This window comes from Pseudopipra pipra, chromosome 2 (assembly GCF_036250125.1).
Source record: "Pseudopipra pipra isolate bDixPip1 chromosome 2, bDixPip1.hap1, whole genome shotgun sequence".
Taxonomy (NCBI): domain Eukaryota; kingdom Metazoa; phylum Chordata; class Aves; order Passeriformes; family Pipridae; genus Pseudopipra; species Pseudopipra pipra.
Window position 1 is genome coordinate 63,909,352 of NC_087550.1, and position 22,828 is coordinate 63,932,179.

The window sequence follows — 22,828 nt, forward strand, 5'->3', positions numbered from 1 at the left end:
GGAGGAGCGGGCGCTGCCTTCCCCTTCCGCCACGCGGCGGGGGAACACGGCGGCTGCTCCCCGAGCCGCCGCCAGGGGGCGCGGGCCGGCCGCGCACGGTGCCGACGCGCCTGGCGGCTGCGGGCGGGGAGCGGCCGCCGCAGCTCGGTGGGGCCGACGAAGGGGAGGGCGGCCATGGACAGGTTCTCGTGGACCACGGGGCTGCTGGAGCTGGGGGAGACGCTGGTGGTCCAGCAGCGCGGCGTGCGCCTCAGCGACGGGGAGGAGAAGGTGACGGGGGCGGCCCCGCGCGGTGCCTGGCGGCGCGGCAGAGCCCGGGTGGGGAGGAGGCCGCGGGCCCCGGGCAAGGGGGTGGCAGGGCCGTGAGTGTGGGTGGTGTCGAGCGAGGGCGCGCTATGAGGGGTGTGAGGGCCTGGACTGCTGGCGGAGCATCGGTCGGGGGTGTGGGAGGACATTCTGCACCAGGGTCTGGCGGGGTTTATGTCCGTGAGGAGATTGTTAGGGCGGAGTTCCAGGCTCTGGGAGACTGTGCTAGTCGACAGCCGGCTGAACATGAGCTAGCAGTGTGCCCAGGTGGCCGAGAAGGCCAGTGGCATCCTGGCCTGTATCAGCAATAGTGTGGCCAGCAGGACTAGGGCAGTGATTGTCCCGCTGTACTCGGCACTGGTGAGGACACACCTGGAGTCCTGTGTCCGGTTCTGGGCCCGTCAATTCAGGAAGGACATTGAGGTGCTGGAGCGTGTCAGAGAAGGGCAGTGGAGCTGATTAAGGGTCTGCAGCACAAGTCCGATGAGGAGCAGCTGAGGGAGCTGGGGTTGTTTAGCTTGGAGAAGAGGAGGCTCAGACCTTGTTGCTCTTTACAACTACCTGAAAGGAGGTTGTAGTCAGGGGGGGGTCGGTCTCTTCTCCCCGGTAACTAGTGACAGGATGAGAGGATGTAGCCTTCAGCTGCACCAGGGGAGGTTTAGGTTGGACATTAGGAGGAGTTTCTTCACAGAAAGGGTGATTAGACGTTGGAATGGTGGTGCAGCCACTGTCCCTGCAGGTGTTTAAGAAAAGACTGGACATGGCACTCAGTGCCATGGTCTAGGTGACATGATTTTGGGTCATAGATTGACCTCGATGATCTCAGAGGTCTTTTCCAACCTAACTGATTCTATGATTCTGTGAGAAAGGCCTTGGACGTGTGTGCTACATGGAGGGAGCGTTGGGAAGCCCCACAGGGTGTGCTGGCATTGCTGTCACAAAGCGCTGTCCACTGCTCGAGCTCTTAGGGCCGAGCCTTCCCTGTGTTGCCCTACACAGTGACTTTGGTGTCATGTATGGGGCCTCATGTACAGTTCACACTGGAGATGTCCTGGTAGCTGTGAAATGCACCGGTGCTCTGGTCATCAAGGGTACTGACCCTTCACTTGTCTGAGCCAACCTGCTTATTGCTTCGTTTTACTGCTGGACCGACTTTAGATCTTTCCATTTTCCACACCACAGTAGTTGCGCGCTCTCACAGGAAGCTATAAAAGTGTGCATCAGATTTTACAAGTAGGAAGCAATTTGTTAGCAGAGATTTTCCACGTACTGTTTGCTGTCTGATAAATAAAGAGCTTTTCGACAGTAAGATGGATAGAAGCAATACTCCTGTGTGATAGAATGGAAGATTTCAGACTGTGTGTAGCATCTTCTTAGTAAGTTGTTTAAATGTTTGTATATCTTGCACAGTATATGGAGGGGGGATCCCTTAGGATTTCCAGGGGACAAAGTTTATACCCATTAAAAAGGAAGTTTGTGTATATCTATCTAATCCCTTTATACTTATTTTTTCCATTGTTTCCTAAACTTCATGTATTTTGATTTCTGAAAAAAAGGGGAGGTGTTCTCAAAATATTGGTTTGTTGAATCTGATTGTTATGTCTAGTAAGGTGTAATGTTTCCAAGATCAGTATTTACGCAACTTACCGGTTAAATTTGTTGTTGATCTGTTTTATTTTTCTGGTTTAGGTGAAATTTGATAGTGGAGTTTTACTGCTTAGCACGCACAGACTGATCTGGAGGGATCAGAAGAATCATGTAAGTCCCACTTTTGTCTCCTGTATGTCATTCAGCTGTAAATTCCATCATAAACTACAAGTAGCTTGCAATGAAAAGACTGCACACAAAGAGGAGATTTTTCCTTCCTTTGTGCATGTTTTCTTTTACAAGTATAGTCAATTTTTTGGCTCACAGTGGAAAGAAAATTATGTAGAGGAAAGTTCTTTGACCCAGTTCTGCTTTAATAAAATAACCATGCAGACATGAGAAGGGATGTGAATGAATCCTATAAACTTTCCTTTTCTTTGGCACAAAAATAAAGGAGCAAAGAGCCTGGTATCATGCACTAAAAAACATTGGTTTTGAGACTGAAGTTCAATGTGTCAGGCAAATCATAACATGAAGTTCTCTCCCATGCTCCTTGTCTAGGAAGACCTTTTCTTCCTCATTGGTTTCAAGTTCAAGTTTTCCTGTCTTCTGCTCCCACCATATAGTCCACGACTGTGATTTGATAATAGGATGTGTTTGGTGGCAGTATTATTTTGCACAGGTCTGGCCCTCCCAGCTGCCTGTTCCTGTGCTGAACCGTCTCTTCAGTAAGCCAGAACATTTGTCTATACTGCTGTGGACAGTCCGAGGTTAAGTAGCACTGTCAGAACTACAGTGTGGTAACATTGCTGCTGAATGCTTTGGATCATCAACCCAGAGCCTGAGATTGCAGGCTGGAAGTGAGTGAGAAAAACTAAAAAAACATATATAAAGCTCTAAACATAGGCTGTGAACCATGCACCACACTACAGGTGCAATTGAAGGAGAAGTTGAAGTCCTCAGACCAAGTTGGGTTATGCTTGTTTTGGACACAGTAATTTAGAAATTTAACCCTGGAAGCCAAAGTTTAGACAGCACATTCAGGTGACATCTTTTCAAAGGCGAATTATATTCTACTGGGCTGGTTTTGTGCAAGGGTAGCACAAGCACCCAACGGCTGTTCCCTACCAAGTATGCACATCCTTGCTCCAAAGCAGGTAGCTACTAAGAGCCTTCTGAAGGCAGTGTCACCAAGAATGTTCTTAAATTTGGCAAAACAATATGGTTTCTTTTCTCTAGGGGTTGTTTGCAGGAATAGCAGAAATATTTTTAGTACAGATGTCTTAAAATGCCCGGGGTGGGGTTACTGTTCACAAGTCAGGAGTTGATTGTCCGGTTTGTGAGCTGTTCTGTATAAATTAACTGTGCTTTTTCCACAGTCTACATGAGTTTGTGCTAAACGATGTGTTAATCGCTTCTTATTTCTTCATTAGCATCTCTTTTTGAGAGGTGACCACGTACTGCAACATGCACTGCTTCTAATCTTCTCATTTGCTTGAAGTAACATTAGACATGATGACTTCAGCAACTCTTAGAACTGATCATATCCGTGTTCTATCCTTTCCAACAAAAGAGTGACATCTCTCTCTTTTTCCCAACTTCTCCCTCTGCTCCTAGGCCACACGATTTCCTGTACTCTTTCAAGATCATTGAATTTCCTAAATCAGCAGAGGAGAACCCTGGAGAATAAGGAAAAAAAAATTATTTTAACTACTTTAACTGAGCAAAGATTCTCACAAGCTCCAGGCTTGATTAACAGAAGGGGCAAAAACATGTCCTGGAGGCTGACAAAAGTTACTCAGTTCTGATTATGGAGATGTAATTAACTTTGTTAGTATGGTACAGAAAGTTGACTAATTTTTGGGCTCTCGCAGCTGAAACATGGGGAGCACAGTGTCCTTTTATTTCCATGGTGAGCTGTTGCCTAAGCTCAGCTGTGGTGTAATATCAGACTTAGAAACCTTAGCTAGCTTACCTGGAATAAACTTGTAGAGAGAGTCCCCTTCTATTGTGTCAGCAAACTTAAATAATAAATGGGGCACTTATCCTTAGGTGAACACAGCAACCCTTCTTACAAACACAGACAGCTGTGTTTTACAGGTGCTGTTTCTATATACCATCTGCAGTTGAACAGGATAGAAAATACAGTGATTTCAAAAAAAAAAAAGGAATTCTGTAACATTTGTTACATAGATATGTTTTGTACAGCATTTTAAATGATAAAATCATGCATAATGTGAGCGTGAGACATTAGAAAAAAGATTTCCAAATAAACACACAGCATTTTTAACACATTTCTATTTTTGTATTCCTTTGTCTAGTTCTCTAATGAGGAAGGAGTCATTGTAAGCCCTTGTACTTACAATGAGTTCATAACTTTCTAGATGTGAACTAAATGAATCAATCATTTTGACAGTGTGCATGCTATATATAGTTGAACTTTTTGTTGTTTTCAAATAGTTTTTTAACAGAAGTATCATATCGCGTGTCTTTAAGGTGTCCAGAATTTTGGGGGTGTTTTACAAACAGTAACTGTTCTACATAATGGCTATAGAAACTGGAGCCATGGAAGAATCTGGGTAACTTTGCATAAAGAGTTTTTAAGAACAGGAAGTACAACCTATGTTTTTTGCCGATAAGAGATCTACTTATTAGTTGGAGTTCCTTCATGTATACTTACCTGATCTCCAATGTAATGGTTATTTAATTATTCCATATAAAGAGGAACAATTTTGGTAGTAGGGGTTGAGAGGCCCCTCTTACAGTGTTCATTGTAAAGTGGTGCTAGGCACACCCTCATGGCAGGTGGAAAAGAGAGGTCCAGAGAGGGAATGCAACCTGTGTTTCCTTTATTCTGTGTGACTGTGTCACTCATCAAGCTGTTGTGTGGAAAATTATGTTCCCCAAAGGATATTCACAAAAACAAGACCAGGCACCTACTTAGATGCTTTGAATCATTCCCGTAGCAGTTTCTGTCTCAGATGCATATTTTAGCTTAGTCTCCGACAGATGGATACAGTCTTATTTCTTGCTCTTCTTTGTTTTGTCTAAAGCACAGTCCAGTAAATGTATGTTGAAATGCGTCAAGCACTGGATTCAGTCCTTCAATAAATGGAAAAATTCCTATTGCGCTCAGACAGTAGTCTAGTGTTTCAGAGATTCAACATTTAGAAGGCTGCTGATTTTGGATATTGTTTTAGCTCCCAAATAAAATCAGTGCAAAAATGTTAAGAACCTATGGGTATTGTACACCTACAGGGATAAGATGCAGTAGTGGGTCAGTTTTAGTGTTTAAATTTTGAACTTGGAAATTTAACAAATCTTCAGATCTTAGTCCACTTATGAATCTACTTTAAGTTTTTAAAGTTAACTCACTGACACTTAAATTTGTTGGTTGTTTTTTTTTATTGACTAGAACTCAGTTTCAGTTTTATGTTATTTTTCTACATATATTTCTCTTTAATAGATTGTTTCTGTTGTTACCATCATATTTCATATCGAGTGCCTCAGGCAGCACCTGTAGAAATCCGTACTGTCTGTGAAGTGGAGAAAGACAACACCTGGGTTTAGAGAATGAGTAGTCAGGATATAGCTTTGATTTCACTTATGCTTGTGTTGTTTGTTCCAGGAGTGCTGCATTGCTGTACCTCTGTCTCAGATTGTATTTATTGAAGAGCAATCATCCGGGATAGGAAAAAGGTAAGGTGGTTGTCACAGTCCTTTTCAGATAAATACTTTGCATATGCATATTATGTGAGGTACCCAATATTATATATTAATTCGTGGTAAGTTCCATTTGCAATCTAAATTTTCAGATTGACAGCCACAATGACCTGCTTTCCTCATTTGAGGTCAGATGTGTAAGAGAGTCATGACAAAGCACTGCTTGATGTGATTTGTTGGATAACTGTCTTGTAATCACGAACGAGTATATGTTTTAGCATGCCATTATTATTTGATTAGTCATAAATTACAACAGTGATTTTGCTGGATCTAAATTTGAAAGCTAATATTAGTCCTTTGTGCCACAGAACTCTTTGGGAATAGCAACTTTGACAGATTCCATATTATATGACTTTTCATAACTGTATGATTGATTTTGAGCATGGAAATGCTAGTGATGGTTAGAAGGAACTCAAGTGTTTCCAGTGAGTGAATAACTAATTCAGTAGGTATGTGTATAAAGGAGTGTATAAGCCAGCAGTGTGCTCAGGTGTCCAAGAAAGCCTGGCCTGTATCAGAAATAGTGTGGCCAGCAGGGCCAGGGCAGTGAATATCTCCCTGTACTCAGCACTGGTGAGGCCACGCCTTGAATCCTGTGTTCAATTCTGAGTCCCCTTCAAAAAGGCATTGAGGTGCTGGAGTGTGTCCAGAGAAGGGCAACAAAGCTGGTGAAGGGTTTGGAGCACAGGTCTTACGAGGAGCGGCTGACAGAGCTGGGGTTCTTTAGCCTAGAGAAAGGACACTCAGGGGAGACCTTATTGCTCTCAAGTAACAAGTGACAGGACAAGGGGAAATTGTGTCAAGTTGTGTCAGGGAGGGTTTAGATTGGATATTAGGAAAAACTTCTTCACCCAAAGGGATGTCAAGCATTGGAACACTCTACCTGCGGAAGTGGTGGAGTCACCATTCCTGGGGGTATCTAACAGATGTGCAGATGTGGCTTAGGGACATGGTTTATTGGTGGACTTGGCAGTGCTCAGTTAACAGTTGGACTTGATGATCTTAGAGGTCTTTTCCAACATAAATGATTCTATGATTCTAAGTTTCACAAGAAAAAAAGAGAAAAAACATTAACTGGAAAAATATATACATAGCTGACATCTGCTTTCAGCCTACAGTCAGTTTGGTATGCTGAGGATATCCAGAAGAAATCAGGTAATTCACTAATGCTGGAGAAGTCAAGTAAATATGGACCAATGCAAAGAGTATCAGGAAAATGAGATGGGAATGGCCGGCTTGCAGTCATGTTGTGATAGGAGTCTGTTAATGTTCCTAAAATAATATTATCTGAAAGTTTGTTTTGGTGGTGTCATTTTAGGCTGTTATTTCCATGCATGTTACCTTTGAATGTTGGTTTTGGACAAATTCACATACAGTGTTCACAAGTGACATATGCCAGTGGAATAGGTTAAACATAAAATTGAGACCTTCTGTTTTCCTGTGGCAAAGATAGTGTATTTTGGCTTTTAACTTGCAATAACTACTGACAAATGGAATGACAATAATCAAATCTGTCAGAAATTATTACTTGAAATTTTAAAATTTGTTGTGCTTATTTCTGAAGAGCTGATGGTAGGTACATTTTAAATTTGTGAGATATTGCTGTTTCAGATGGCATAGCAGTTTTTATGCAAGATCTGCTTAGTCAAAATATTTAAATGTTGATGGACAAATGTAAAGCATTTGTTCACGCACTTTAGCTCTTTATGTGAGATAAAGTTAAAAGAGGTTTTGATGAAATGGTTAACTTTGATTGTAGAAATAATTTTTTAGATATTACAGAGATTTCTTCTTTCCTTTACCTTTTTCTTAGTGCCAAAATAGTAGTTCATCTTCACCCTGCTTCTTCAAACAAAGAGCCTGGTCCATTCCAAAGCAGCAAATATTCCTATATCAAGCTTTCTTTCAAAGAACATGGGCAGATTGAGGTAAGTTTTATACCATGCAAGCCAAGCACATCAGATATTTGGACATGCTTTTCTCCTCTTGCTGTGTTAGTGATAATTTTCCGTGATCTTTCCGTGTTTACTTTTGAGGTGGAGCTTTTTCAGTACATCCTTTTGGAAGACAAACATTATAAGTCTTCCTTATTAAATACTTTGGTTAAATGATGCAAATAGAGTTCAAAAAATGTCAAGAGCCATTATTAGGCTTTATCCTTACTTCAGTGGTTTTAGTATAATCTTATACTTCTTTTTTTTAATCTAGTAAATTGGACACAGGATTTTCCAAAATGACATCTCTGAAATCTGTTAAATGTTTAAGAGAGTAAAAGATGTTTCTGTGTAGCTACCTCTCTACTGAACAGGAATCAGACAACTTAGTCATCTCTCTAATTTTATTGCTGAACACTTTTTGTTGCCTCAGAATTTTTCATTTTATGCTTTATAAAACTTTTTTTTTTTACCTACACCAAACCTCAAAGGCTCTGAGGATTCTAAGAAAATTTTAACACATTTTTAAAACAAGTCTCATCCTAAAAGACAAAGAAATTACACTCTAAAGAAATTTCACAGTGTAAGATCCTCATTCGAAGAGACTGAGAACTTTAACTTCAAACAATGAAAAAAGCTGTACCTGTTCACTACAGAAAATCAGATTTTCAACTCGAAGTAATTAAAAATGCCTTATAAATGCATGTGTGTGATCAGACTCACTTTCATTTCTTTATGAGCAGTTTTCAGATTAACAACGGTAGATCTATGCATAGTTGTAATTGTATAGGTGTTTTGCCTAATCATAACCTTATTTATTTTAACGTTAGTTTTGTGTCTGAAAATTAAATTTACTATGCTTACTGGTTCCCAGCATATCATTTACACCCCAGCTTTTCTTTATGACTTCAGAACACTTTCCTGTGAACCTGAACAACCATAAGAATGGAATAGATTTTCTTTCTATTTATTGGTCAGTGGGATACACTAAGTGTTAAGTATTTAACTAATGCCACCTTCTGGTATTAACAATAAACATATAAGTGTAATTGATCTGTGTGGTTGTTTTTATATTGTTGAATTAACAGATCAGTAGTAATTGGATTGTTCAACATTCCTTCCTTTAAAAAGCATGCCTTTGAGGAAACCTTGACATTTTTAACTTTAGCATGGTTTGGAACATTTTGAATATCTGAAAGAAATATTTTACAATAGAAATACTTATATGAGTTGAACTAGTGATTACATGGTTCCTACTCTAATATGTGTATTTTTGAAGACTGGACATTAAGAATTTCCAGATAATGGATGTTGTACTGTGGGTATGTAGGTGTTACCACATTTTATCTTATAGTGAAGTTTATTTTATCTACCACCGGGATGCTAAAAATACCCAGAGGTACACTGCACAGTTTATGGAATGTCTGTTGTCACTCTTTAATGTTTGCAGTTCTACAGGCGATTATCAGAAGAAATGACACAAAGGAGATGGGAGAGCATGCCTACTGGTCAAGCCATGCAAGTTAACAAGGATACACAGGTATGTGCAGAGCTTCTGAGCAGCATCTGTATGTAATTTCTTGTTTCCATTTCTTGCTGCCCCCCTATACTGCATCCAGCATGCCTCTCTAACCAACATGATGGGCATGTGGGAATTCAGCTTTACTTTGCCTATTTCTTTGCTGGCATAAATTAGTTTCTACTTTGTAGTTTTCACCTGATAGAACACAGTGGCCTCTCTTGAGTTTGTTTAGACTAGAGTAGTTGATCAGACATGCATACATATAGTTATGCAAATGCAATATATCTACTTGTATATAATTTTATTCAGCATGAGACATCTAATGAAGCTGCAAGATTTTTAGTCTTAATTGCAATTTCTGGGGTTTTTTTGTGACTGTATATAAAATATATAATATGTAACTTTGAAACCTATGTATATTTGGTTTAAATGAATATTCTAAATGGACAGTTGTTATGGAAAATGTTAAGTGGTTAGATTACCCTCTTTATCTGTCTGCATACTTCTAGGGTATAAACTCTGATAAACATGTAGATGTTGTTCCTCTATATGAATATGTTGCCTATATGGACATATAGTACTGTATGAATGGAATAAAATGATTTAAAAATTGTTCAGTGTCAAATCCCGTTGGTACTCCTTGGCAAATGTAGTACCTATAAGCACAATTGCATTTGGACTAATGGGGAAACCTGTACCCTGCATGAAGAATCTAATGCAAATACCTTACCTCTTGTTCTTAGGTCATAGCAGCTCATTAACACCAGTGCTAAGCCTTGCAGTCAGAGATTTGAGGGCTGGCACCACTGGTACTTAAGTACCAGCCCTTATAAAATACATTTGGTATCTAGTAAAAGTTTCACCATCACCTCCATGCTGATACTTCTCAGCAAGGTAAATCAGACTGCACTTAGCATTGTGTTTCTATGTCTGTGTTTCTTCAGGCTTGATTTCTTGAGGTAATCATATTTAGATACACTCAGGCATTTCCACAGCTCTAGTAATGTGTGTTCACATGGACTCAGGAGGCTGCAATTGAGATGAGTGGGAATACTCTGTCTGGATCAGGCTATTAAATTTCTTCATATTAATAACTTCAATATAATAATGTAATTTTCTGTCTAGTATAGCAAATTTGTACATGTTTCACACTTACTGTTTTTGTTTTTTTTCACTCTGGTTTAAAAAAATACTGTCAAGAAATGTATGAAATATTGTATGAATGATATCTGTTCTTTGGGGGAACATTTCCTGTCCTCTAATTTTCACAGCAAGGCAGATGAGAAAATTTAAGATTTCCTATTTTGATTCCTTCTTATTTTTTTTTTTTTTAGGCAGGAAGAATAAGGGCTGTAGGAATTGTAGGGATTGAAAGGAAATTAGAGGAAAAAAGAAAAGAGACTGACAAAAACATTTCCGAGGTAGGTACTTCTGAATTTTCAAGGTCAGCCACCTGTCTGAACCATTTACATTCATTCACACTTTCTTTTAGGAGCAGGAGCATCTGAGACTATTCATTTCTTTTTGTTGAGAAATCTGAATTGATTAAATGTATTATTTACATTTACTTACTTTGTTTAACTGGCTTGTCAATGTAACTTAAACAGTTCCTTTCAAGAAGACTGTTCTTTGAAACTAAGTGTCTATTTATAAAATTAATTTTGGTAGAATTACAAATCTGAGTTCAGTGACTGTTCTTCAGGGAAAGAACACAAATACATGTCTAGAAAGAGTCTATACATGTCTGAGGGGGGGTTTCTTTCCTTGTTTTTTTTTTTAACACTAATTTTGGTTTCAGTTGAGAATTTAATACATATTAAGAATATGCTGGTCCAAGCATAACTGTGGTGAAGTTAGGTTTTCATCTTATACATAGTAATTTTTTTAGAAGTTAGATTTAGGATTATGATTACAGTAAAATGATTTGGAGTCCAGGCATTGACAAGACATTACAAGTATATTTTGCAAAACACCTGGGCTAGATAGAGACCATCCTTTTCCCTAGAAACAGCACAATAGTTGAATTCCAGATATCATTACTGATGGACAACAGAGACATTTAATTTCTTCATATATACCTGAAAGCAATATCCTTAAAAATAGTCTGATTCTGCTTGGTGGTAGAGATTAATACAGAAGTACTCATAAACTACATGCAACAGATTTGTTCTTGTTGCAAAGCTCTATGGGATTCAACGTGCCATGAGAAAAAAGGCCATTCCCTGCTCTAATACCTAAGAAAATGATTTTACATTTGCAGGCCATGTGCTGTTTCTGATACTGGTAGCATTAAACTTTTTTGCTTTCTGTCTGTGAGGAATGTAATGAATGAAGTTTTGTGTAGTTCAAAAGGTATTGTGGTTACATGCATGTGTATATAGTTCAAAAGGTATTGTCTGCTTATTTTTTCCTTTAGTAGCTTTGTCGGAGACTAAAAGAAATCCATTTGTATGTGTTGTATGAACAGAGGAAAGCTGTGACTTGTAAAATCCTGCCTTCCTCCAGCTTTAAATGTTATAAATGACTTAATTTAAAAAATGGTGCCCTGGCTTCCAGGAAAAGGCTTCCTGCATCTGCTGTTCAGTGCTGATAAGAATCCAGTTCTTTAGCCTTTTGTTTATCTGAGGAAGTTCCTGTTAGGTGTGTGCACATTCCCCTTTGTTTCCAGGCCTGCCCTCTGTGAGTCAGGCAGAGGAGGAGTTAGACACAGCCATGCTCTTTATTTAGCTAAATCAAGGGTTCTTTTCATGAATGATGTTTTCATGCAGGTATAGAGATTAGAAATAAGATGGGAAAAGCCTTGGTAGAAAACTTATTGTTGATACCATTTACAAGTACAGTAGAAGGACGGTGATTTACACGAGAGATTGGGAAATCTATTGTAAATTACTGAATTTGGCAGATTAGGGAGTGAAGAAATACTCCAAAGAGAAGCTCTTGTTCTCATAGTGGTAAATTATTGTTCTATGGTGGTATATTTTCTTTTCTGCCCTTGAACCTAGGTTTGTCCTATTAAACTTTGGACATTTAACTCAAGTACCAAGTCTTAAGAGGCTGAACTTCTCCAGTCAGTGGAGAAACACTGGCACCATTAGGAGGTGTTCAGATCAAAAGCAAACCCTGTCCCTTCCTAGAAGCATCTCCTTTTCTTGTTTGCATGTTCAGTCTCAGACCAATAAGCTTCTAAGTAAGGCACCTAAATGCAGATGGGAACAATTGAGTCAAAATGCTGCTAAAATGTGTCTTTCTAGTGGGGGATTAGTCAGAATGAGCCAGGAAGAACACAGAAGCAGTGACTAGAAGCTGTAGGCAAGATAGGTATCTGGTCATTTGACATACCCTAAGTGAACAACCTTCTTTTCTTGTGGCTGGAGGGCTTGGTGCTGCTGTCAGGCAAAGTTTAGCTGAAAAGGTTCAGGAATTTTTCTCACATCAGTTGTTAAAAAAGATTGTTTGAAAAGGTTGACCACCTGGACATGTCATGTTTGAGAGAAGCGAGTGGGGATGCTGAATGTGTGTTGATGAGGATGGGAGAACAGAGAGTCAATTGTTAATATAGGTGCATTAATGGAGTTGTTAGGTCTTTTTTTTTTTTTAAACATGGATTTTTTTAAAGCTAGTTGGTTTTCATTACTAAAAGTTTTGAATTTCAGTATACTTTCAGCTATTTTTAAAATATGTTTTATTTAAGCCTAAAATACTCTTTGTGTGCTGTTGTTGGAGTTGTATTTGAGACCATAGCAGTTTACTGTGATATTCAAATGAAGAGATGTTGCCACACATTTTTAGAGGTTTTGTCCCTTCAGTTAAGCATACACATGAAAACATACACCCTCTTCCTTGCTCACTTGAAATTACTGTTTCTTATTAACTTAGTAACATCTACTCATTAAAATAAAATTGTCTTGTCCAGAGGAGTACATCTGTATATTTACATCTGGCTTGCTGCCAGAAACAATAGATCTCCTTGAGAGAGTTACCTGGTGGAAGAAAACTTGCCATCATCACCAAGAAACATTCCCCCAGCTTATATGAGAGCATAATAAACTTCAACAGTTTAATCTTTTCTCAGTATCTCATTGTTCCTTCCTATTGTGGACTTCATAAATCATATTGAACTACTGTTTACATACTGTAGAAATGTGCAATTGTTTGATTCTCTTCTTCATTCTCTGTTGTTTATGTTTATTTTAGTTAAAAGACCTAACATAAAATAGATGCATCAACAAATTATATATGAGATATCATACTGTAACATACTAACCTAAAGGGATAGCAGCTCTTATGAACAGCTTGGATGGGTGTACAATGGCAACTTCCTGTATCCATGAAGATAAATTACACTGATCTGCACTGTCTGCTTTTTGTTTCAGGCTTTTGAGGATCTTAGCAAACTAATGGAGAAGGTATGTATGGCATGTGTCACTTGTCCAAGTAGACTTATGCTTGTTTTCTCAGTTTCAAGCATGCTTTTCTCCTTTGAGCTGAAAGTTGACTTATCTATGTGTCTTTCTTGATAGGCTAAGGAAATGGTGGAGTTATCCAAGTCAATAGCTAATAAGATTAAAGAAAAACAAGGTGACATTACTGAGGATGAGGTAAATGAATTTCATTTTTAAAGTTAACAGAAATGTGCCTATGACAAGCAAAAAGCTATCCATTTAGTCCATGTAATGTTAATAAAAACCACTTCCTGGTTGGTTTCTTTGTGTTTTGGTCCCTTATAGAATTTATTTGTTTAGTGTTAATTTTTCTTTTAATGCTTCTTAAACGCAAGGATTTTACTGATTTTGTGTATTTTTTCTATTTTTTGACCTCTGCTGGTCAAAAAAAAATTGTGTAAAGTCTTGCCTTCTCTTTGTTAGCAATTTACTTTTTTGGTAGTAAACTTAAGGATTTATTCACTAAAACTGCTTTATAGTAATAAAATCAAAGACTTTTAAAAACCAGTATCATTCACTAGCTGATGTGCTTGTAAATTTATTTGTTTGCTCTTTCAGACTATTAGGTTCAAGTCCTATCTACTGAGTATGGGTATAGCTAATCCAGTTACTAGGGAAACATATGGATCGGGTACACAGTACCACATGCAACTGGCAAAGCAACTAGCTGGAATACTGCAGACACCATTAGAGGTAAAGTACTTCATTTTGCACCAGCATTTTCTCTGTGTTGCTGAATTTCAGTGTAAACATGTTTGGCTGTAGTGCTGTGCCTCTTTTTAAAAGTCTCAGATCTTGTGGCACAGCCTCATATTCAATGTTTATGGAAGGAATATATATCCTCTTTTTGAATGTTTAAATATAAGTAAGAATTTGCAGAATTCTTCTATTTACAAAATATCAGTGAGACTTAAAAAGTTGTACAAGTGCTCTTTCTTCTATTTGAACAGCCCTGCATTCATCCCTTGCTGCAGAATATAACGTTTTTAAAATAAAGTGAAATGACACTGACTGAAAATACAAGTAATAAGTCTTTAAACTGCTTAAAATTTACAGAATTATTAAGTAGATTATGTGCCCTTAGTAATATCTCCTGGTTTAATTTATCTGAAGCTATTACAGAATTCAGGATTCTCACCAAAAAGTTAGATTTCATGTTGCAACTTAAAAGGCTATGTTCCTACTGAAAAACATACATATTACAGTACTTTTGTGAAAACTGTGTGCTGCCTACTGTGATCAGAATGGAAAACTGAGTTTGTTTGAAAAGTAAAAATGGTAAATTGATTGATAGATTTACATATTGAAATTTCTTGTTCCTGTTTCATACATTTATTCTTTGCTTTAAAAGCAAAGTAATTCACAGTCTTTGGGTGTAGTGTTACTGTTTAGTATTTTAAACTGATTAGCGAAAGATACGATTTACCTCTTTAGTTTTCTCCATTCAGGCCCATCACATAGCTCCTGTGTTTTACCTGTTTAATCAGTCACATATGACTAGAGATACTGTGTTTACTGGATTAATGCTTTTGCTCTTACCAGTCTTGTGCTTAACACAGGAACGAGGAGGGATCATGTCGCTCACGGAAGTGTACTGTCTGGTGAATCGTGCACGAGGGTTAGAGGTGAGAAACTGCTTTTGTTAAATATGTTATAAAATGTACTTTAGTGATAAGGTAATTAAAGAAAAAGGGTAAAAATGTTCCCTAACAATTGCTCATTCTACCTGTCTAAAAGCAAGAAGTGATCAGCCTTTTATTAAAATTAGGCTGTTTTTACCTTTCTCCTTCTTCCATGTTATATTTATGTATCCTTCACTAGTTGTGATAATGTGTGCTGCTTTTTATAATACTATGTAAAAGGAAAAATCCATCCTTATCTGAAAAGAAAACTTAAAGGACAGAAACTACTAAAGAATGGTGAATGTTTTGGAGTTTTTTTTACAAAATACAACAATTCTTTCTGTAAACAAGGCAAAAGGATTATTATAGAACACATAATAAAGGAACAGAAAGCAGCATAGAAGCCAAGAAAATAGACTGCACAAAAGAAAGGAAGAAAATTAACAATAAGTGTGGCCTGGTGTATTTTATAGCTGTAGTTATTAAAACTGTTTGTTTTGGTGTTGTACTGTGTACTTGAAATGCAAGCTGTGAATAAATATGTGTTACTATTTTAATAGTTGCTGTCACCAGAAGATTTAGTAAATGCTTGTAAAATGCTGGAATCACTGAAATTGCCAATAAGGTAAGAGCTTTACAGATTTATTTATGAAACATGGCACTCAGAGGTCAGACCATGATGATTTAATATTTTACCTTTTAAAAAAAAATACAACAGCAACAAAAATCTACTACAAAGACATTCTTTGCTTAAAGGATGCTGCTGTATGCACCAATATCCACTTTACATCAAAGTACTAGTTTTTAGCTATGGCTCACTTCACTAGGAAGGCATTATTTTTTTCACTTCCAATACAATTTTTTCAGACTGGGAAAAGGGTTTAACCAAGACCAGACATATAGTCTGGTCTTTTCAGTCTGTTTAGATTTTGAAGATGCTATTAAGTTCATTTTACAGCTTTTGTTTGGGGGTTTTTGGATTTTTTTCCCCTTTTGTAATGTGGTTATAGGTGTGGATGCATTAGAATGTGACCATAGGTGATGTGCATGGGGTTTTTAGTTACTTTGCTTCTCTTTTTTGATTTTAGGCTTCGGATATTTGACAGTGGTGTGATGGTGATTGAACTCCAGTCTCATAATGAAGAGGAAATGGTAGCTTCTGCTTTAGAAACAGTAAGTGTACTTCATTTCCTTCAATGTTCTGACCATACTAGGGAAAATTAAATACATTAGGTACAAAAACTCGAGGTACAGAATTTCCTTTTGAGGTTTTGAAATACAAAATATTCCACTTCCATATCTTCTAGAGTAATACTTATATAGCACTTCTCATCTTCAAAGTTCAGTGCAGGCAATAATTCTAGTCATTGCTTTCTCTTTAAGGAATATCACTTTTCCATCTCTTCTCAAACTTTATTAACCTAAAACCTTCCTTCAGATCTTTTGTGCTGTAGGATGAAATTTGTGGCACCTAATTTAACAGAAGCCCATTTCAGACACTGAACACGATGTGCTTGAAGGCAGTGGAAGCAGCTCTTAAAGGTTGATATAGGTAGTTGTTTGCTTTGGCTTTATTTCATAGAACAGTACATTGTATGTGTAACATCTTGCACTGAGTTTGCTGCTGTGATGAGCACTCAGTTGGAAAATATTGTGTATAAAATTAAGCTAGCTTCATCAGGAAAAAAAATTGTATAAATTGCTCAGTGTCATAAACCTTTGTGGTCTTGCTGCCTCTGGACACTCTAAAGTCCTATTATCCCATTATTTGATGCATTTTTCTGTGTCTTTTTCAGTGGAATGTAATTTTTTGATTTTCACACACTTGAGAAAAGGCTAATTCAGTGTATCTCAGGTTAAATATGAAAGTCAAAGAGGGCTTTGTCTCGGGCAGTCGAGAAAAAGTAGAGCTATTGCAGACAGCTTCTCACTTGATATGAGGTAGACTCTTCAGTGCATTTTCCATGATTTGTTACCATATAACTTTCACTCATCAAAAATATTTTTATATAAGAGAAATGTATGTAGCCATCTAAAAGATTCCATTCTAAATTAACAAAACTAAAATGCTTAAATCTTTCAATATATGTTAATATTTTCAGTTTATTTCCTTATATTTGCAGAAAAATACCTACTCTATTTTAGAGGTTTTTTTCTGATTGGCTTCTAAATATTTGTTGCCTTCAGTAAGAGTACTTATCTCTTTGAAAGGAAAGGAAAAACCTTTCTTGATAACAAAGGAGGTTAACTGGGAAAAGTAACAGATAGTGAATTTATTACCAAAGTGCCTTTTTTCTGTTATTTTCCTAATGTGAGACTTTGACTCCATAGAAAAATGTAAGGGAGAGGCTTCAAATGAGGAAGGCTAGCCCATAAGGGAACAGGAAGATGAGATCAGACTTGTGGCCAAAAGCACCCTGTACTTTCATGTTACTGTACATTATACATTGAGTTCTGAGAAGAAGTGAAAGGTTTCAGACAGGAGAGAGATGTGATTTGAATGGCTAGTGAAGACAGGAAATGACATGGATGTCAAAGGAATCCAAAGTTACCCTTGATGAGAGTAGTGGTTTGGGAAGGAAAGATAATTAATCACCAATTGTATAGCTGACTTCCATTACTCAGATTTGATCACCTAGCTTCCTAAAATCTCATGTTAGGACTAATTTAATCTGAGTTTCTGTAAAATGACTACTGCTGAGAATGATGCACAATAGACCCCTTCCCACCCAGTTATGTGGGAAGCAGGAAATGGCAATTACATCCAGAATTACAAGTTTGCATGAATCTACAGCAATGTAGAAATGGAAGAATTAATTAATTTTTGGGTAATAAAACATGTTTATCTGGGAAATTCAATGCAGCAATAAGTCTAGACTTCATATCTAATATTTATCTAGCACTTCAAACATGCATATGTCCAACATGTGTGAGAAGGTTTCATTTTAGCATGTATTAAGTAGCATGGTTGAGACAAAGGGGCCAAAGTATGGAGTCCCAAGACTGAACCAGTCCTTTGTATCAACTGAATGTGATGGTGGCTTTTACTTATCCCCCTAGTATGCCGTAATATCATGTCAAGTACTAAGGTTTGGGGATTTTCCTATAAGGAGTGGTTATATTTAAAATTTTAAACTCAAATTCTTCGCTTCTACCTGAGATTACTTCAATTTCTACATTGATGACCTGCACTGAACAGGTCTCTTATTTCCTTATTTAGGCTTTGCTGTTTGCAGAATCACTTAGTATAGTTGGGCTGTGTAGATACTTATAGTGACAGCATACTGCTGTCTGAGCTATTCTGATTTTTCCATTCATTTTATCCCAAAGCATCTTTTAAAAAAATCCAAAGAAAAGGGTACCATACTTTTTTTTAGAGATCTAACTCTTTTCTATGTTCCTGTTTTATACTTGGCAATTTCCCCCAGGCACAAAATAGATATCTTTAAGGGGAAATAGTCATAATTAGTTGTACTTTTTAAAAATGCAAACAAACTAGTTTTCTTCTCAAGGGATTTTCTACCAATTTATCACTTCTCAAGGCTAGACCTGATTCAGTAGCTGAGAGAACTTTGTTGTTCTTTTAATGCTGTAGTTTGTTTATTTGTGTATTTGGTTTTTGATAGGTATCTGAAAAGGGTTCTCTCACAGCTGATGAGTTTGCTAAGCTGGTGGGGATGTCTGTTCTCTTAGCCAAAGAAAGGTAAGTAATAATTGCTGTATTTAATACTTTAGTTACCATGTTGTCCTCAATTAATACAGCATGTCTTCTTTTGCTTTCTCTAGGCTGCTTCTTGCTGAAAAGATGGGCCATCTTTGCAGAGACGATTCAGTGGAAGGCTTGAGATTCTACCCAAATTTATTTCTGACACAAAGCTAATGTCATTTGTGTACAATTTTTATGTAATGGTTGAGAGCAGAGGGCAGAATCCTTCCAAGAACTGACTTAAATATTTTATTTTGTTAGTCAGCTGCAACAAACACGAACATTGCAAAGCTTTACAGTTCTCAGGTATTTCAAGTGCTGAATCCTCTTACATGGAACTGAAAGGAAATAGAAATCACAAAGTCAGAAGCATGTCAATTGTCTCAAGCCAGCTCGCTCATTTTTCACATTTTATTTGATGTGCTCTGTAGTTTCTCATTTCAAGAGAATTCAGATGAAGATTCCACACAAGTGAGAGTGGAGAGAATATCCCTGTAGTCTTCCATGAGGGTCAGCACCCAGAAGACAGGTTACTGCGTACTCCAATCGCAGTTTGTTTATGTCTAGAGCAACAAAGCAGACAGATGTATCCGCAGTGATAAGAAAAGTCACTTTAATGTGTACTGAGGTGTAAGGAACAAACCAGTGTAGAATAACCCTTTCTCCCTGAAGTGATGAACAGTTTTCTAAGAGAGGATCTTGGGGATCTGTACTTTGATACAGAAAGAACTTGCTGCAGGAGAGATGATTGTATTTTATGTGAATCTAGAAATCATGGTGTTTATTTTGTTATATTTTATGCTAATAGCTCAGATAGAAACACTGTTAGCACAGACTTCCTCCCTTCTCTTTCCTTGCCATCCTCCTTCCTGTCAATTTATGTTGTACTTTGGGTGCCCTTTCTCTGTCTGCTCTAGTGGAGTGGAGCAGCCTCTTGTCACTCTTTCAGTCTCTGTGCTTTAATGGGCTCGATTTTTATCTTGTAGTTTTTACAAAAATTTGTTTCATCAGCCTGTCACCTGTTTTGGGGAGACAGTTGGTTTGCTTATCTCTCGTATGTGAAAATTAATATGCTTTCAGTATTGAATGGAGGAAGAAGACTATCACCCTGTGCTTAATAATCACAAGGTATGATATTGTTTGGTATTCCTCACCCTGTGTTCACACTGAATGCAATTTGATAGCCTCAGTTTTCATAACTCCAGTGGAGTTGCTACACTACTTGAAGATCTGTTGTCATGATAACAGTTAAGTGGATGTTTATGATCCACATCACCTAAATTTTTGGCATTTTGAAGAGACGATTTTTAGTAAATAACAAAATTAATTCAAGGTATGGGCAAGGACAACATATAGGTAACTGCATTGTGGTTGTAATGGCCAAATCAACATTACAAAAAAGGACAAAAAGGCTTTTAATAAGAGCCTGAAAATATTTTCAGAACTATTTCAGTGTTACCATAGCTTAGACATGAGTTAAGAGCCTGCCAATAAGGAGTAAAGTGCAGAGATCCCTACAGTGATGATGCCTAGGGTTTGTAGGATGCTCATTTAGATTCAGCGAATTGTGTCCTCTTGTCACAAGCAAACTTTAGTGCAGTGCTCTCTTTAGGGCAGTTTTCCTCTGCTCCAGGAGGGTACTAAAACTAATGTATTTGACACAGCTAAAGGAACCAGTTCCACACTATTCTTACTGTGTTAACCCCTGGTATCATCTCTTGGGGGCCCTTACAGCTTGCTGCTTTTCTTCATCCTCTCCCCAACCCACTGAATGTGAGGTACACTAAGATGACACTTCTAGGGAGGGACTGAAAAATTAGAAATTCAGATGCAAAAGGTTTTTGTGACAACTGTCTCTTCTGCCCAATACCAAACCTGTCATGGGAGACCAATGGTTTGTGGGCCTGAACCTCTCCCCACAAGGGGGCATGTCTTGTGCAGAAAGAATAAAACCTGAAAGGAAATGGCAAGTGTAAACTCCCAGTCTCTGTTCCTCCAACCTGTTTTGTTATCTTAATTAAGCAATAATAATACAGCCTATTTACAATAATGGTACCTTGTCAAGCTTTTCTTTCCCAATATTTTTCCTTGATTTCTTTTTCTACAGAGAAGAAATCTATCGGGTAAATTGTATAGCTGGTTTAGAGAAAATGAGAAAATGACACATAAGAAAATGACTACCAGAAAGTAATAAAATTAAAACATTTTCTTAAACAGACTGTTCTGTTGAGTTTTTTTCTTTCTAAATATTTTAAGCAACTTTAAAACCTTTACACATCAAAATCTTGTGGTTCCATGGGGCAGGTTTTTAAAGCACAACTAATTTTTACCGTCTCACTTTGTACTTAAAAGGGTGCAAGATAGTTTTGATTTAAGGGCAGAATTAAATGTAATTAGAATGCCCTGGTTCTGTTGCTGAGTAGCCTGTGACCCATCCAAGCCAGAATAGTCAAGCTACAGATGTCTACAAAAGCACCACTTTCCTGAGGGAACCAGTCTGAGTTCGAGCCAGGCATTTCACTGGGAAGGCGTTTGGCACATCTAAATGTGTTTTCCCAGCTGACATACAACAGAAATTGTGTACCTGAAACCATACTGAGAGCCAGCTGTTGGGTGAACAATGGAGCGAGATGTTTACAGGAGTGTAGTACCATGTTAGTACATGACAGTATCCTAAACTGTCATTGTCCAGTCCTGTTTCCTAGCAGGATTCTAGAAGAGGGGAAGATGTAGGAATTGCCATTCCTACAGATGATACTAGTTTAATACAGAGTGTGCATATATGAACCTTTCCTGGTTTGATTATTCCTAGGATATTTGTATCACAATGTATGACCATTACCTCATTTTGCCAGGGCTGCCCAAATACATGGTCCTTTGAACAGAAGTCTGCTCAAAAAGTGCTTGGCTTTTTATGGAGCAGTCTTGAATGATGATTATGTTTTTCATTTGAAAACATGGGCTTTTTTATATCTGACAGGAAAACACTCCTCAGGAATCTGTACACCTTTTCCGTTTCTCCTTTGCCTTTGTTTTCAGGAAAATTATATTCAGCCTATGGAAACACGGATCTATTCTGGACCATATCTGAAGTGCAGATTTTTTCCTCTGAAAAGTATGCATATGTGTGTATTTGGAAGTCTTCAGAAGTGTATCTTTAATAATCATTACCAGGTGCATATTGATTAGCTAAACTCTTTGATGCTCAGTTCTTCTAACAGGACTTTTATGGTTTGTCCAAAAAACCTGACTGTGCTTCTTCTAAAATAAGTGTGAGTATTGTCACTGAATTCACGAGGACAGTAGTGGGAGACAATAGGAGCCTGTTGCCAACAGTAGAAGTTCCTTCTTCCAGAAGCTAGGGAGGCTCTCATTTGCAATTGGACAGTTCTTTCAAAATACGCACTGAAAAGGCAGGAATGGCCAATTCAAAGTTACTTGTGGATTTGATCAGAAATTCTCTGGGAGGAACTCCCTCTCTAATGTATTTTCTGTTGAGCTAGATTGACAAATCTAACAATTACGTTGCTTCTCCTATTCTTGCAGCTCCCATTTCATCCTGATTCTCAGCCCTTTAGGCATTCATGTGAAATACAAGACCCTGTAGTTCCAGGTCATCTTCATCTGGGAAGACCTCAACTATCATTTTTTTCTCCCAAGACTGAGCTACAAGTCCTCAAGATGAGAGAATATTCTAGACATGTCTGTTGGCAACATTCATCTGTACTTTAAGGATCTATTCAAATACTTTTATTATAGCAGAGGGCCAAGTGTCTGCCATACCTCCCAGGTAGTTGTCTTGGCCAGCAGGCTTGAGAGTAATTTTTCTTTGGGGCTTAGAATTAAAGTATTATTCAAATTAAAAAAAAAAAAAAACAAAACAAACAACATGGAAACACAAAAGTTTCAGGAGTGACTGAGACAACTTCAGTTTAAGAAAACCCCATAGCCTGGAAGTTGGTACATGCTCATGAGAGGTACACCTG

The 22,828-nt window shown here is 37.9% G+C and overlaps 1 protein-coding gene across 1 annotated transcript; it reads left to right on the forward strand.

Moving 5' to 3' along the window:
* Positions 1-44: 44 nt before the first annotated feature.
* VPS36 (vacuolar protein sorting 36 homolog) lies at positions 45-21,060 on the forward strand. The gene is made up of 14 exons (XM_064645776.1): positions 45-270; positions 1,996-2,064; positions 5,522-5,592; positions 7,430-7,544; positions 9,001-9,090; positions 10,407-10,493; positions 13,446-13,478; positions 13,593-13,670; positions 14,073-14,207; positions 15,074-15,139; positions 15,697-15,761; positions 16,225-16,309; positions 18,763-18,839; positions 18,923-21,060. The coding sequence occupies exons 1-14, from the start codon at positions 175-177 to the stop codon at positions 19,014-19,016; spliced, it is 1,161 nt and encodes a 386-aa protein (XP_064501846.1). The 5' UTR covers positions 45-174; the 3' UTR covers positions 19,017-21,060.
* Positions 21,061-22,828: the final 1,768 nt, after the last annotated feature.